Source organism: Callithrix jacchus, chromosome 15 (genome assembly GCF_049354715.1).
Source record: "Callithrix jacchus isolate 240 chromosome 15, calJac240_pri, whole genome shotgun sequence".
NCBI lineage: Eukaryota > Metazoa > Chordata > Mammalia > Primates > Cebidae > Callithrix > Callithrix jacchus.
The window spans coordinates 26,153,528-26,167,416 of NC_133516.1; the positions used below are offsets into that span (position 1 = coordinate 26,153,528).

Below are 13,889 nucleotides of genomic sequence, written 5' to 3' on the forward strand. Positions count from 1 at the left end.
AACCTGTATACTCATTTGGGGGCACCACACTTAGAAGAATCTCATACTTGGTTTGATGCTCTGCTGTTGTTTTAAAGTTAATTGCCACATGACACATACTTTAAAATCAATCATGCAATTGGACATAAAACAATTGTCAGCAAATGCAAAAGAACTGAAATCATACCAATAAAAATCATGGTGCAATAAAATTAGAAATCAAGACTAAGAAAATTGCTCAAAACCATACAATTACATGAAAATTAAATAACCTGCTCCTGAATGACTTTTGGGTAAATAATGAAATTAAGGCAGAAATTAAGAAATTCTTTGAAACTAATGAAAACAAAGATACAACATACCAGAATCTCTGGGACACAGCTATGGCAATAAGAGGGAAATTTACAGCAGTAAATACTTCTCTCAAAAAGATCTCAATTTAACAACCTAACATCACAACTAAAGGAACTAGAGAACCAAGAGCAAACCAACCTTGAAGCTAACAGAAGACAAGAAATAACAAAAATCAGCGCTGAACTGAAGGAGAATGAGACACAAAAACCATTCAGAAGATCAAATCCAGGAGACGGTTTTTTAAAAACATTAATACAATAGACTACTGCTAGACTAATAATGAACAAAAAACAGAAGATCCAAGTAAACACAATTAGAAACAACAAAGAGGATATTACTATGGACCCCACTGAAATACAGATAACCATCAGAGAATATTATGAACACCTCTATGCACACAAACTAGAAAATCTAGAAGTGGATAAATTTCTGGATACATACACCCTCCCAAGACTGAACCAGGAAAAAACTGAATCCCTGAACAGACCAGTAATCAGCTCTGAAATTGAATCAGTAATAAATAGCCTACCATCCCCCAAAATCTCAGAACCAGATGGATACACAGCTGAATTCTACCAGATGTACAAAGACGAGCTGGCACCATTCCTACTAAAACTATTACAAAAAAATGAGGAGGAAGGACTCTCCTAACTCATTCTTTGAGGGCAGTATCATCCTGATACCAAAACCTAGCAGATAGCAAGAAAACTTTAGGTCAATATCCTTGATGAACATTGATGCAAAAATCCTCAACAAAATACTGTCAAACCAAATCCTGCAGCACATCAAAAAGCTTATCCACCACGATCAAGTGGGCTTCATCCCCAGAATGTAAGGTTGGTTCAACATACGCAACTCAATAAATGTGACTCATCACATAAGCAGAACTAATGACAGAGACCACATGATTATCTCAATAGATGCAGAAAAGGCTTTCAACAAAATTCAACACCCTTTCATGTTCAATACTCTCAATAAACTACATACTGAAGGAACATACCTCAAAATAATAAGAGCCATCTGACAGCATGGTGGCTCATGCCTGTAATCCCAGCACTTTGGGAGACTGAGGCAGGCAGATCACAAGGTCAGGAGTTCAAGACCAGCCTGGCCAATATGGTAAAACCCCATCTCTACTAAAAATACAAAAATTAGCTGGGTGTGGTGGTACATGCCTGTAGTCCCAGCTACTCAGGAGGCTGAAGCAGGAGAATTGCTTGAACTCAGGAAGCAGAGGTTGCAGTGAGCAGAAATTGTGCCACTACACTCCAGCCTGGCCAACAGAGATTCTATCTCAAATAGTAATTGCCATCTATGACTAACCTATAGCCATATCATACTGAATGGACAAAAGCTGGAGCACTTCCCTTGAAAACTGGCAGAAGACAAAGATGTCCTCTCTTACCACTCCTATTCAACATAGTATTGGAGGTCCTGGCCAGAGCAATTTCTGGCAAGAGAAAGAAATAAAGCACATCCAAATAGGAAGAGATGAAGTCAAACTATCCTGTTTGCAGACACATGATTCTCTGTCTAGAAAACCCCATAGTCTCGGTCCAAAAGCTCCTTCAGCTGATAAACAACTTCAGCAGTGTCAAGAAACAAAATCAATGTACAAAAATCACTAGCATTCCTATACACCAACAATAGTCAAGCCAAGAGCCAAATCAGGAAGACAATCCCATTCACAATCACCACAAAAAGAATAAAGTACCTAGGAATACAGCTAACCAGGGAGGTGAAAGATCTCTGCAATGAAAACTACAAAACACTGCTCAGAGGTTGCAGTGAGCTGAGATCGTGCCACTGCACTCTAGCCTGGACAACAGACTGAGACTCCGTCTCAAAAAAAAACAAAGAAACAAACAAGAACAACAATAAAAACACTGCTCAAAGAAATGAGAGATGACACCAACAAGTGGAAAAACATTCCATGCTCATAGATAGGAAGAATCAATATCATTAAAATGACCATACTGTCCAAAGCAATTTATAGGTTCAATGCTATTCCTATCAAACTACCAATGACCTTCTTCACAGAACTAGAAAAAACTATTTTAAAATTCACACAGAACCAAAAATGAGCTTGAATAGCCAAGGCAATTCTAAGCAAAAAGAACAAAGCTGAAGGCATCACACTACCTGATTTCAAACTCTATTACAGGGCTACAGTAACCAAAACAGTGTGGTACTGGTATAAAAACAGACACACAGACCAATGGAACAGAACAGAGATCCCAGAAATAAGTCCACACATCTAAAACAATCTGATCTTTGAAAAAGGTGACAAAAACAAGCAATAGAAATGGATTCCCTATTCAACAAATGGTGCTGGGATAACTGTTTAGCCACATGCAGACTGAAACTGAACCCCTACCTTACCCTATATACAAAAATCAACTCAAGACAGGTCAAAGACTTAAATGTAAAACTGCAAACTATGAAAACTGGAAGACAACATAGGCAACACCATTCTTGACATAGGAATGGGCAAAGATTCCATGAGAAAAATGCTGAAAGCAATTGCAACAAAAACAAAAATGGACAAATGGGATCTAATTAAACTAAAGAGTTTCTGCACAGCAAAAGAAACTGTCAACAGAGTAAACAGACAACCTACAGAATGGGAGAAAATTTTTGCAAACTGTGTATCTGACAAAGGTCTGATATCCAGCATCTATAAGGAACTTAAATTTGTAAGAAGAAAACGACTCCATTAAAAAGTGGACAAAGGACATGAACAGACACATCTCAAAAGAAGACATACATGTGGCCAACAAGCATATAAAACAAAAACTCAACATTATTGATTATTAGAGAAATTCAAATCAAAACCATAATGAAATCCCATCTCACACCAGTCAGAATGGCTATTACTAAAGGTCAAAAAGTAAGAGACTGGTGAGGTTGTGGAGAAAAAGGAACTCATACAGTTGGTGGATGTGTAAATTATTTCAGCCATTGTGGAAAGTTCAATTCCTCAAAGAGCTAAAAGCAGAACTACCAACATACCAAGGGTTATGTACCCAAAGGAATATAAATTGTTCTATCATAAACAGACATGTACATTTATGTTCACTGCACTATTCACAATAGCAAAGACATGGAATCAATCTAAATGCCCATCAGTGATAGACTGGATAAAGAAAATGTGGTACATATACACCATGGAATACTATACAGCCATAAAAAGGAAGAAGATCATGTCTTTCGCTGCAATGTGCATAGAGCTGGAGGAACTGAAAACCAAATACTGCATGTTCTCACTTATAAGTGGGAGCTAAATGATGAGAACACATAAAGAGGGGAACAACAGACATTGGGACCTACCTAAAAGTGAAGGGTGGGAGGAGGGAGAGGACAGGAAAATAACAGGTACTAGGCTTAAAACCTGGGTGATGAAATAATCTGTACAACAAACCCCCATAACACAAGTTTACCTACATAACAAACCTGCACATGTACCTCTCCTTAAAAGTTAAAAAATAAAATAAAATTTTCTTTTTTGAGACAGAGTCTCATTCTGTCTCCCAGGCTGGAGTGTGGTGGCACAATCTCGGTTCACTGCAATCTCCACCTCCCGGGCTCAAGTGATTCTCCCACCTCAGCCTCCTGAGTAGCTGGGATTATAGGCGTATGCCACCACACCCAGCTAACTTTTGTTAGAGATGGGGCTTCACCATGTTGGCCAGGCTGGTCTCGAACTCCTGGCCAGGAGGACTACCTCAGCCCTCCCAACTGGGATTACAGGTGTGAGCCACCGCATTGGCCTAAGATGAAATTTGTAATAACATTTGAACAAGGGCGCTGCATTTTCATGTTGCACCTGTGGTTTCAGCACCTGGCCGAGGCATTCCTTTGTAGATCTGTGCTCTGCAAGTATGGAGGAAATGCTCTCACCCTTGAGAATGGGAGACTTTGGTGAGAGCTTAGGCCCAGAGAAGGCAGCAAAGACCTGAGACAGGAGCCCAAGGGCCACTCAAATGTGGGGATGGGGAGTAGAGGGTCAAAGAGTGGGACACCAGCAGGTCAGCCTGAGAATTCTCACAAAGGCTCTGCAGCCTGTGAGCCAGAGGTCACCCTGAGGCGAGGCTGAGGGAAATTTTAAAAAAACCTAGAAGTAGGTCTTCTGGGGGCCTCTCTGGAAGTGTGAGGAGAGAGGGGGAGTAGAACCCAAGTGGGTGCTCAAGAATAGAATGGAGGGTCTGGGAAATGGGAATTATTTCCCTCTTAGCTACCCTGCTCCTGACCCTGGCTCTGCCTGGACACCTTCTTCCTGTCTACAGCTCTCTCCAGCTGACCCATGTTGCTCTCAACCCAAAATTCTCATTGCTTCTCCACTGACTCATGACCTGTGTGCCATGAAAAGAGTCTCTGGGGAGGGCCGGGCACAGTGGCTCGCGCCTCTAATCCCAGCACTTTGGGAGGCCAAGGTGGGCAGATCATTTGAGGTCAGGAGTTTGAGACCAGCCTGGCTAATATGTAATCCCAGTTACTTGGGAGGCTGAGGCAGGAGAATCGCTTTAACCCAGGAAGTGGTGGTTGCAGTGAGCCGAGATTGCACCACTGCACTCCAGCCTGGGCGACAGAGCAAGACTCTGTCTAAAAAAAAAAAAAAAAGTCTTTAGGCAGAAGAGACGTGGGGTGTGAACCTCTTCTCAAAGGCAGAATTCAGAGGCTTAAAAAGCCAGGGAATGTGGCTGTTATTTTGATGGACTCCCACAGAAAGGGATGGGCAGGGCAGGGTGTTGTTTGCATTTCATTTGCAGGGGGGAATAAGGCTCAGAAAGGGAAAGAGTCTTGGCCAGGGATGCACTGTTAACCTGACCCGGCAGCCCACTCTTCAGGCTGCCCAGCTGGGTGGGCAGGGAGAGGTGTGAGAAGATGGCACTATCTCAACTTTTCCTTTGACTTTTTAGTAAGAGGGCTGAGCAAAGCAGTATTAAGGCAGTTGACTATAGGAGTCCACTCAAGCTGTTGCGTAACACATGTATAAGCATCTTGTTACCTTCCTAATACCTGAACAAGTCAAAATTCCATGACATATCTGGTCCTAAGAGACTGTAGGTGTGTACATGAAATTAGGTGAAGCTGCTTCTTATACCTCATGATGAGAGACCATTTGGATTCAGGGGCTAAGACCTGGACTCACAACATTTCCCAAAGAATTCCAGCTTTGGGAAGTTTCCCTGGTCCAGATGGCCATTTCCTGGGACCAGCCGTCTGGGAGGAAAATGGGACTAGGCAAGAAGTGTCTCTTGGTCTCCAAGATGCCTTCTGTCCATTAGGAATCAATGTCTTCAACATGTTTGTGCAAAAATCACAGCAAATCCTGCACTGACATATTTTAGATAGAAGCCTGCCATATCACTGGATTGATTCAGATTATTACTGCAAATCCCAACCTGCATCCTTCCTTCTGCTGAGGTGCAAATGGCAGCAGCTACAGAGCCATTTATAGCTGGAGAGCAGCTCCTGAAGCAAATGGCTTACAAGAGCACCATGACCAGGCAGGGCATCCCAGGAAGGTGGCAGGCAGGCGGGCAAGTCCCAGAAAGCAGTCGTTTATGCTGCACTATCAGCCTCCCTGTCTTTATTGACCCCATTTGCAAGGACAAACTCTGGGTGCCAGTTTGTGCCTGTGTTCTGGGAAAGGGAGGCAGTGGTGATGGTAAGTGGCTCTTCAGTCTCCCTTAGGGAGGAGATACCTTTGGTTTCTGTTTTCTGAGCCAGAGCGTTATGTAAAGGGAGGTGCATATTCACGTCTACCCTACTGTTGCCCTTCTGGTTTTTTTTTTTTTTTTTTTTGGAGACAGAATCTCTCTCTGTCACCAGGCTGGAGAGCAATGGCACAATCTCGGCTCACTGCAACCTCCACCTCCTGGGCTCAAGAGATTCTCCTGCCTCAGCCTCCTAAGTAGCTGGGACTACAGGCATCTTCCACCATGCCCGGCTAATTTTTTTATTTTTAGTAGAGATGGGGTTTCACCATGTTGGTCGGGATGGTCTTGATCTCTTGACCTCATGATCCACCTGCATTGGCCTCCCAAAGTGCTGGGATTACAGACGTTAGCCACCGCGCCTGGTCCCCTTCTGGTTAATTTTTTAGAAATTTGAAATGATTTTCCTTGTATTGAGCACACTTTGATGATGTGGCCAAAAGCTCTTCACACCTCAGCTGATTGCTCAGGCCTGTGCCCTGGGAAACTTGGGGGTGCATTTTCCTTTCTCCTGCAGAGGGTCAGCTGGGCTGGATTTATTGAAGCCCTGCCCTTACTTCCTGTAGTGACTGCATCTATCTACCCACTGGGCCGTGGGAGTCTCAGGTGAAAAACAGGAAGTAATAATAGGTAGGTGGGAATAATACAAATGAAGGAGCCTCATAATCCAAATGCTCTGTGCCACTGTTTTCCCCTTTCACTGAAGAAATTCACCAGCACAGTAAGATCTAGTGAGGAGGCCACATTTCTTGAGCCAAATGCAATCAGGGTGATCTGTGCCACAAACTTACGGGACAAACTTCATCAGACCTCTCTTTTCTATTATGTGAGGCCCCCACATACCAATCAGCAGGAAGCCAAAAGTCTCCCTCCTGAGTGGAAGCTGCTGCCACCTCTGAACTGCCCAAGAATCTCCAAGGCTTACAGAGGGTGGTGGGAGATGTCCGTCATCCAACACCAGGTGGGAAGGAAACTGAAGTCTCTTGGGTCCCGTAGCTTGTTGCTCCTCTCTGCCCTGGATCCTGTTCAGGCCCAGGATGTTTGTGGCTCTAGATCCCTGGCAGGCCCACAGAAGCACCCCAGACCTGTCCCCATGGTGACAAGTCAGCAGGGAAGGAGGCTGGCTCTGCAGGGGCCTTTAGCATCAGCTGCTCCTGGGCAGAAACCAGCAAGGCCCTTTACCCTGCTGTGGTTCTTGGATTTCATTGTGCAACAGCCTCCAATGCAGGCATTGTCAAAGATATATTCCTGGGCCAAACCATCACCATGTGGCTTCTCAGGCTGGGGTTGTGGCAATGGGCATCTGCACAGAACAAGGTCTAGGCAATGCTTATCAGGAGTCTGTGGCCAAACTCAGAGGAATGTGAGGCCCTGTTGCTGAGCCTGGCCCCAGTCACGAGGCCCTGATTCCAGGCTCCTGGCCCACCCTGGTGCAGGCCTTGATTGGGGTCCTGAGCTAGCTCACAAGACCTCTTAACTTTGACTCTTAGAGAGTTTGGATGAGTGGCTCCCTACACCCTTTCCTGGTGCCTACTTGACTGGGTCCCTTCCCAGGACCAGGAAACCATCTTCCTTCCCCTGCAGTGGCTATGGCCTCTCTTGTGGTTGGGACAGAGGGTGTTCCCAAGCCTGAGGACACAGCTGCCCTGGCTATGTCCTCTTGGGCTCCTGGAGGTGCTGGAGGCTCCAGCTTCTGTCAGGTCCCTTCTCTTCTGTCAGGTCCCTTGGATGGGGTGTGGAGTGCATGCAGGGAGGCCTGGAGCCTGGCAGCTCTGTAGACCCAGCTAATGGCAAGAAGTTCACCAAGGCCCACATTATCTGGCTGTTTACCAAGGCACTGGCAAGGCACTGACCTTGCAGGGCCATAGGGTTCCTAAAACTTAGTAAAGACCAGTCTGGACCCTTCCTTGGTGTGTGGCCTTCGGCCTTCCTCCTTCCTGTTGCTACTTTCCTGATGGAAAAGGGCAGAAGCCGCAGGGTTTGAGGCTGGGAATGCAGGTCTCAGGTGCTGGGCAGAGGCTGTAGCAGGGCTTGGCACAGGCGGCAAAGGACAGATGTGGATAGACATGGGCTGTGGAAAAAGCACTTGAACCCTGCAGGCCTCAGCTTATTCTATTAAATGGGGACAACGTGAGGCAACTGTGACCCAGAGAGCTCTTGGCTGTCCAGCTTTGCTGCAGAGCTGGTTGGTCATGAACATTTTCTTATTTGCTAGTGAAGCTGCTAAAATAAAGATTTGTTCTCAAGTCTGAGCTTTTGAGCTGCTGATGGGGACTACGGCAGTGTGGCCACCACTGGGGGAAGGAGCCACTGCTTGATCCCCCTACCCAAGGCTGCAGCCCTGGGATGCTGTGGGGTTTCTGTTGGCCTCTGTGTGGGGCTTTTGTGCCCCGGAGAGTGAGAGGAGCCACCTGTGAGGAGTGGGACAGCCCTCACCTATGGGGAGGGCACCTAGGAACTGTCACAGCGCAGGGCTCAACACGGTCTGGGTTAGCTGTGTGTGAGAGGGGCGTTGGGCTGTGAAGTGGATCGGGCCTGCAGCCAAAACCCCACTGGGGTCAAGTCTCAGTGACAATCTGTGGGACTTGGAGATGGCCTGTATCTCATGGCTTGAGAGAGACAGTTAGGGACACATGCAACAGTTGCGAGAGAAACCAGTCCCTAGCTACCTTTGAGGTGAGGCAGGAATGCTCTGGCAGGGCCATCTGTGCAGATACCCCAGGGGCCGTGGGGTGAACAGAGCCCGTCTGAGCAACTTGCCAGGGGCCTCCCTGGGAACCCTTCTCCAAGGTCGCAGGTGGGATGGGCTTCTATGTGAGAATGGGGCCTGCGCTTACCTCACTGGGGCTTCCCCTGGGTGGCTGAGGTTCTTGTCTCATGCCCTGCCCCACAGCTGCTCTCCAGCTGTCCTCCTTGGAAGCTGTCCAGTGCCGGGAGAGCTCTGGGCCTAAAGTCCAAAGACTTGGGTTCAGTCTCCTGTGGTTCCCTAGCGTGGACCTCCCTCCTCTGAGTCATGAGGGGTTTGGACCAGGGTTCCAAATCCTTTCCCACCTGGCCCTGCCTGTCCCTCAGGGGCAGCTGTGGTGTTGGCCTCCTGACTCTTGACGCCCTTGCCTCTGGGCACTTTTCTTGTCCAGGCTGGGGGCTGGCACCTCTGGTGTCCATGTCTGCTCACATGAGCAGGTGCCTCCTAGCTCTTGCAGGCTGGATCCGGTGATGCGGAGTGGGGTGGTCACCCTCTGGAGTCCTCAGGGGTGTTTGGGGAACAGGGTGGGCAGAGTCACCAGGAGCCCTTAAGGCAGCACCGCCAGGGAGGGTGGGGACCGCAAGAGGCCTGTGGGGTGTGCTTGGGTTGGATTTGAGGTTGAGGTGAGGCCATCAAGAGAACAGTGGGTGAGTCACTGGCCAGAAGAGCTGGGGGATAAAGTGAGGTACAGGGAGCCGGGGGCCTGCCAGAGTTCCAGGCAGAGACCGTGACCACAGGGAAGGGCTGTGTGAGGCAAGGGTGTGGGTGGGACAGCATCGGCCTAGATGTCTTTCTCAGTCCATCTCAGATATGAGGGAGCTACAGAATGTGAAGCAGCAGACACACTGTCCTCTACCCCCACTATTCCAACTGTGCCACTCAGTCCTGAGCACCTGCGGTGTGCTAGATAACAACCACGACAGCCCTGGGGATACAGTAACGAACTCGCCACAGCTCCAGCATGCTGAGCCTGGCAAACCGCTGCAACCTTCCTCTCCTGCCAATCTCCCACTTGACACAACCAGATTGGTTCCATATCCATCCTCATCCTCCCCCGTGGCCTTGTGCCTGAGGTCTGGCCCCACTGGAGGGTCCCATTCTCCCCCTGTGCAGTGACTGGCTTAGGCTTAGTTAAGTGGGTAGTTGTGCCCAATCAGACGCTGAGGAAGGGCAGACGGGAGGCTTCTGGGAAGAGCACAGTCACTGTACTGGGAGGAGGCTGCCTGGCTCAGCGGCACCACAGGTGGCAGGAGATTTGGTGGCTTCATGTTCCAGGCACTCAAGACCCACTGGTTCACAACCAACTGCATTCATGTGACTGAATCCCAAAGCTGGGCTCTGGAGGATGGGGGAATACCAGGAGCTGGTGCCAAGGGCACAACTTCTCCTTTCCCAGAAAACACACGCCCCCAGGCTGAAATGGAGGAAAGATCCTGGGGTCTCAGGACTCAGGCCTATATTGGTGGCTGCCATTCACTGACATTTCAAAACATGAACTTGTAACTAGAAACTGTCAAACACTGAACAAACACTGAATAATAAGGCCCTAAAGTGGCTCATTCCATGTAAGGGCAGGGGCAAAGCTCACCGACATGTGTCTACTCTGGAAAAGAGGATGGGCTCACAGGACCAACACAAACAACCAAGAAGGAGCAGACAGGGAGAGTCGGGGCCTCCAAAGACAAGTGGTGTTTGAACTGGCGTGAGGAGGCTGCCCCATCTCTGAGGTGGGGGAGGAATCAAGGTGCCTGACTCCTGAGCTGAGGGAAACAAGCGTCTGCCAACTAGGAAGCACGGTGGCCCTCCCAGCTCTTCACCTTCTCCAGGTGTGCCAGGGCATCTGCTGCTGTCTGAGTGGAGGTACCCACAGGACTGTGGCATCTTGGCTACACCAGGACAGCCAGCACTGGTGGGAAGGGCTGTCCCCATGGGCAGCACTGGCCTACATCGCACTCTTGTGCCTTGAATGCAGGACAGTCCATGGACACAGCTAGGGAGGTGGGTAGCACCACTGGGCAAGGAGGGCCCTTTTCTCTGCAAGCCCAAGCCCAAGTCAGGGCACCAGGAGTGGCTGCTAGCCCTTGGCTTGGCACCATGGGTACACCCTGCATGTGAAAGCAGCCCTAGTGTCCCTGTAGGGGGGTACCACCACCAGCAGCAGCAGTTCTCGAAAATGGCCTAGGCTTCAGCTACAAGCTTTGGTACCTGGCCTCCAGCCAAGCCCCCCACCCTGGGCTACCGATATCACTGCTCCACCTCCAGTCACCTCACCCAGTGCTTGTTTCAGAACAGGGCAGCCCATTGCAGTCCGCATTGCAGGCAGTAGGAGTCAGAGAGTTTGCCTTTAATAGCTCAGTTACTACTGTTTATGTTGGTAAAGGGTCTGTTAACATATTGCAAAAGAGAACCAGGGAAGAGGTTCAGTGTGGGTATGCCCTGCTCACTCTCAATTGAGGCTCCTGTGATGAGCACAGGGAGCACACACCCCACCCCCAACCTGTCCATGGGTCCCTGGGCCATGGCGGAGTCAGGAGTGACACTGCTGTGAGGGGAACATGGAGAGCTGGTGGCTCACTCATGCTGAGAGGCTCAAGGGCAGCAGTGGCTCTCAGCAAAGTTGGCAGCTGGAGCAGTGTGTGGGGCCTGGGAAGGAACTGGGAAGGAACAGACAGGGTGTGGCTGGGGGAACTGCCAGGAATTGCCAGGGATCCTGAGCCAGGCCCCTGCAACACTGAGAAGGGCACTTGCCAAATGGGAGCCACTTCATTTGGCTAAGCATTGGGTCTGGGTTCAGGAGCCACGATGCCGCCCTGGGTACCCGCCATGCCACCAGGCCAGGTGTGGTGAAGACACAGGCCTCTGTCAGCAGGGGCAGCTGGGCACACGGGCACTCAGGTTGCCTTCTCCTTCCCGCTTTCCTTTGGTTCCTCCTTCAGGTTCTCGGTCACAAGCATCATTTGCTGTCAAGAGAAAAATAGGACACCAGGTGAGCCACACAAGCCTAAGAAGTGGCACTTAAGCAGTGGCAGAGGCCCCCACTCTCTGTGGAAGCCTGAAGAACAGTTTTGACCCCAGGAAAGTGGTGGCTCTCTGATGCTGGCTGCAGCTTCCTGCAAGTCCCTGGGTCTGACTCTAAGGAGATGGGAGACCGTTGGTGTGGGTGGAAATGCAGTGTTTCACTGTGTGAGCCCAGACGAGCAGAGATTTTAAGGACACTGAAATGAGAAGCAGCTGGTATCTCCTCCTCCCTAGATGGCCAGGATGAGGGGAATAGGGGTACAGGGCCTCAGAGAGGACAGGGCACAGGCTTGGGACCAAGAACTTGCTTTGCCCCTGTGCGCTAAGTGAACCTGGCAGTTTGACCTCACTGAGCCAGAGTTTCCAAATCTGCAGTGAAAGCAATGGTACCTATTTTGCAGGGCAGCTGCAAGAATTGTTGTCCATGAAGTCCCTGGCCCAGAACAGATGTCCGGAAATCATCAGATGTTTTTCACCAGACTTTTGTCTTTAGTACAGCCATAGGACTTACCCTCACCCCTCTGCCCCCATTCTCACTGAGAAAAACCCATGAAGGCTCCCGAGGGTGATGTCAAGATAGAGGCACCCTCCTGGAGGACAGGATGGAACACTTCCAGGGAGGTATCAGAAGGGAGAGGCTGTGCCCACAAGTCAGGCAGTGGCGTGATGGGGCAGTCCTGCTGCTCTCACCTTCCCCTACCCCAGCCCCGAAGCTCCTAGCCACTTCTGTTTTGTGGCTAGAAAACACCACTACAGCTCTGCCCTATTTGTTGAATAAATGAATAACTATAAATACTGTGGAAGTTGGCTTCAAATACATTTTCAATAACAGTGATTCATTTATGGAAAAACAAAACTGAGCACAAACACAGCTGGGGCTCCGAGTACCTGGCTACTCATCTTGAGAACCCCAGTGCCACACAGGGCTAGAAGAAATAGCATACTCCCTATGGCTTTCAGTGGAGAAGCCCCTTTCATAGACTGTCAATCAACAGCCTTTGTCTCCTGCTTTAATTTATCCTCCTAAGGATCTTTGAGATCTGTAAGTATCTCAGGAAAGTGCTGTCACCCCCTGACCATTCTCATGTTTTCTGAGCCTAACCTGTCTCCCATGGGGCAGCTCAGTGATGGCTCCTAGAAGCTGAGCTCTTTGCATTTGGCCTGGGAAGGGGACTGCCTGGCCCTTGCTCATCCATGTCTAAGCAAGGCTTAGGAGATGGCTTTTGATGAGAAAGGGGAACAGGGAGAGTCAAGGTGACCAGTTTACCAGCAGTGGGTGGAAAGGATGGGAGGGTTCTTTCTGCAGGAGCCACAACATTTCAGCAGGCCCAGAGTAGGGGATAGATACAGGGGTTAACACTGGCCCAGGGACATGCCCTGTCCAAATGACCCACAGCTGCAAGATTTCTATAACCTTCATCCTGCCAGGATGATAGAGATGGTCTGATTAATAGTTCACAAACCTAGAGAGGCTGAACTGCCACGTCGTGTAAAAGTCTCCCCAGTTTTTTGCATCTGCTACCTCTTCCATTACTAACATTTTAGGTCTTCTCACAAGCCCATGATGCCTGTTAACTAAAGATAAAAAATATCACCATAAATAAAAACTGTAATATTTTAGCCCAGGTTCACTGCAGACTCTTCTAGCTGTTATCATTTAATACTTCCGGGACTTTTAAAATGTCTTTTTTTTTTATTTTTAAGAGACAGGATCTCACTCTGTTGCCCAGGTTGGAGTGCAGAGTCATGATCACACTGCAGCCCCAAACTCCTGGGCTCAAGGGATCCTTCTGCCTGTTTCCCGAGTAGCTGAGACTACAGGAATGAGCCACTGCACCCAGTAAATTTGAACTAAAACAATAATGAAGACAGAACATTCCCCAGCTTGTCACAGAATCTTGCAGCCACATTTCCCTGTCATTCCACATGAGGAAAAAAACCAAAATGAGAGCATTTGAGGCTCTTTTCAAGGCATGTGGGGCTGGAAGCCCCATGAAGTCAGGCATAGAAGCATCCAGCAGCTCTCTGGGAGGGGGCCCCCTCCTCCACAGTAGCCAGAGTGAATGGGCCTT

General features: G+C 48.8%; 1 protein-coding gene across 20 annotated transcripts in view; it reads right to left on the minus strand.

Annotated features, from left to right (window-relative positions):
* Positions 1-11,128: 11,128 nt before the first annotated feature.
* ANO10 (anoctamin 10) overlaps positions 11,129-13,889 on the minus strand; it is a 235,295-nt gene continuing 232,534 nt past the window's right edge. For 19 of the 20 annotated variants that reach the window (XR_013527249.1, XM_035275008.3, XM_078350607.1 and 16 more), the window contains one exon: positions 11,129-11,759. Coding sequence is in view for 18 of the 20 variants with exons in the window: in XM_035275008.3 (XP_035130899.1) it covers positions 11,691-11,759 (69 nt within the window). In the remaining 2 variants the exon portion in view is untranslated. Of the gene's footprint in view, positions 11,760-13,280; positions 13,393-13,889 lie in introns of all 20 variants that reach the window. The other variant, XR_001907298.5, reaches the window with a different exon arrangement.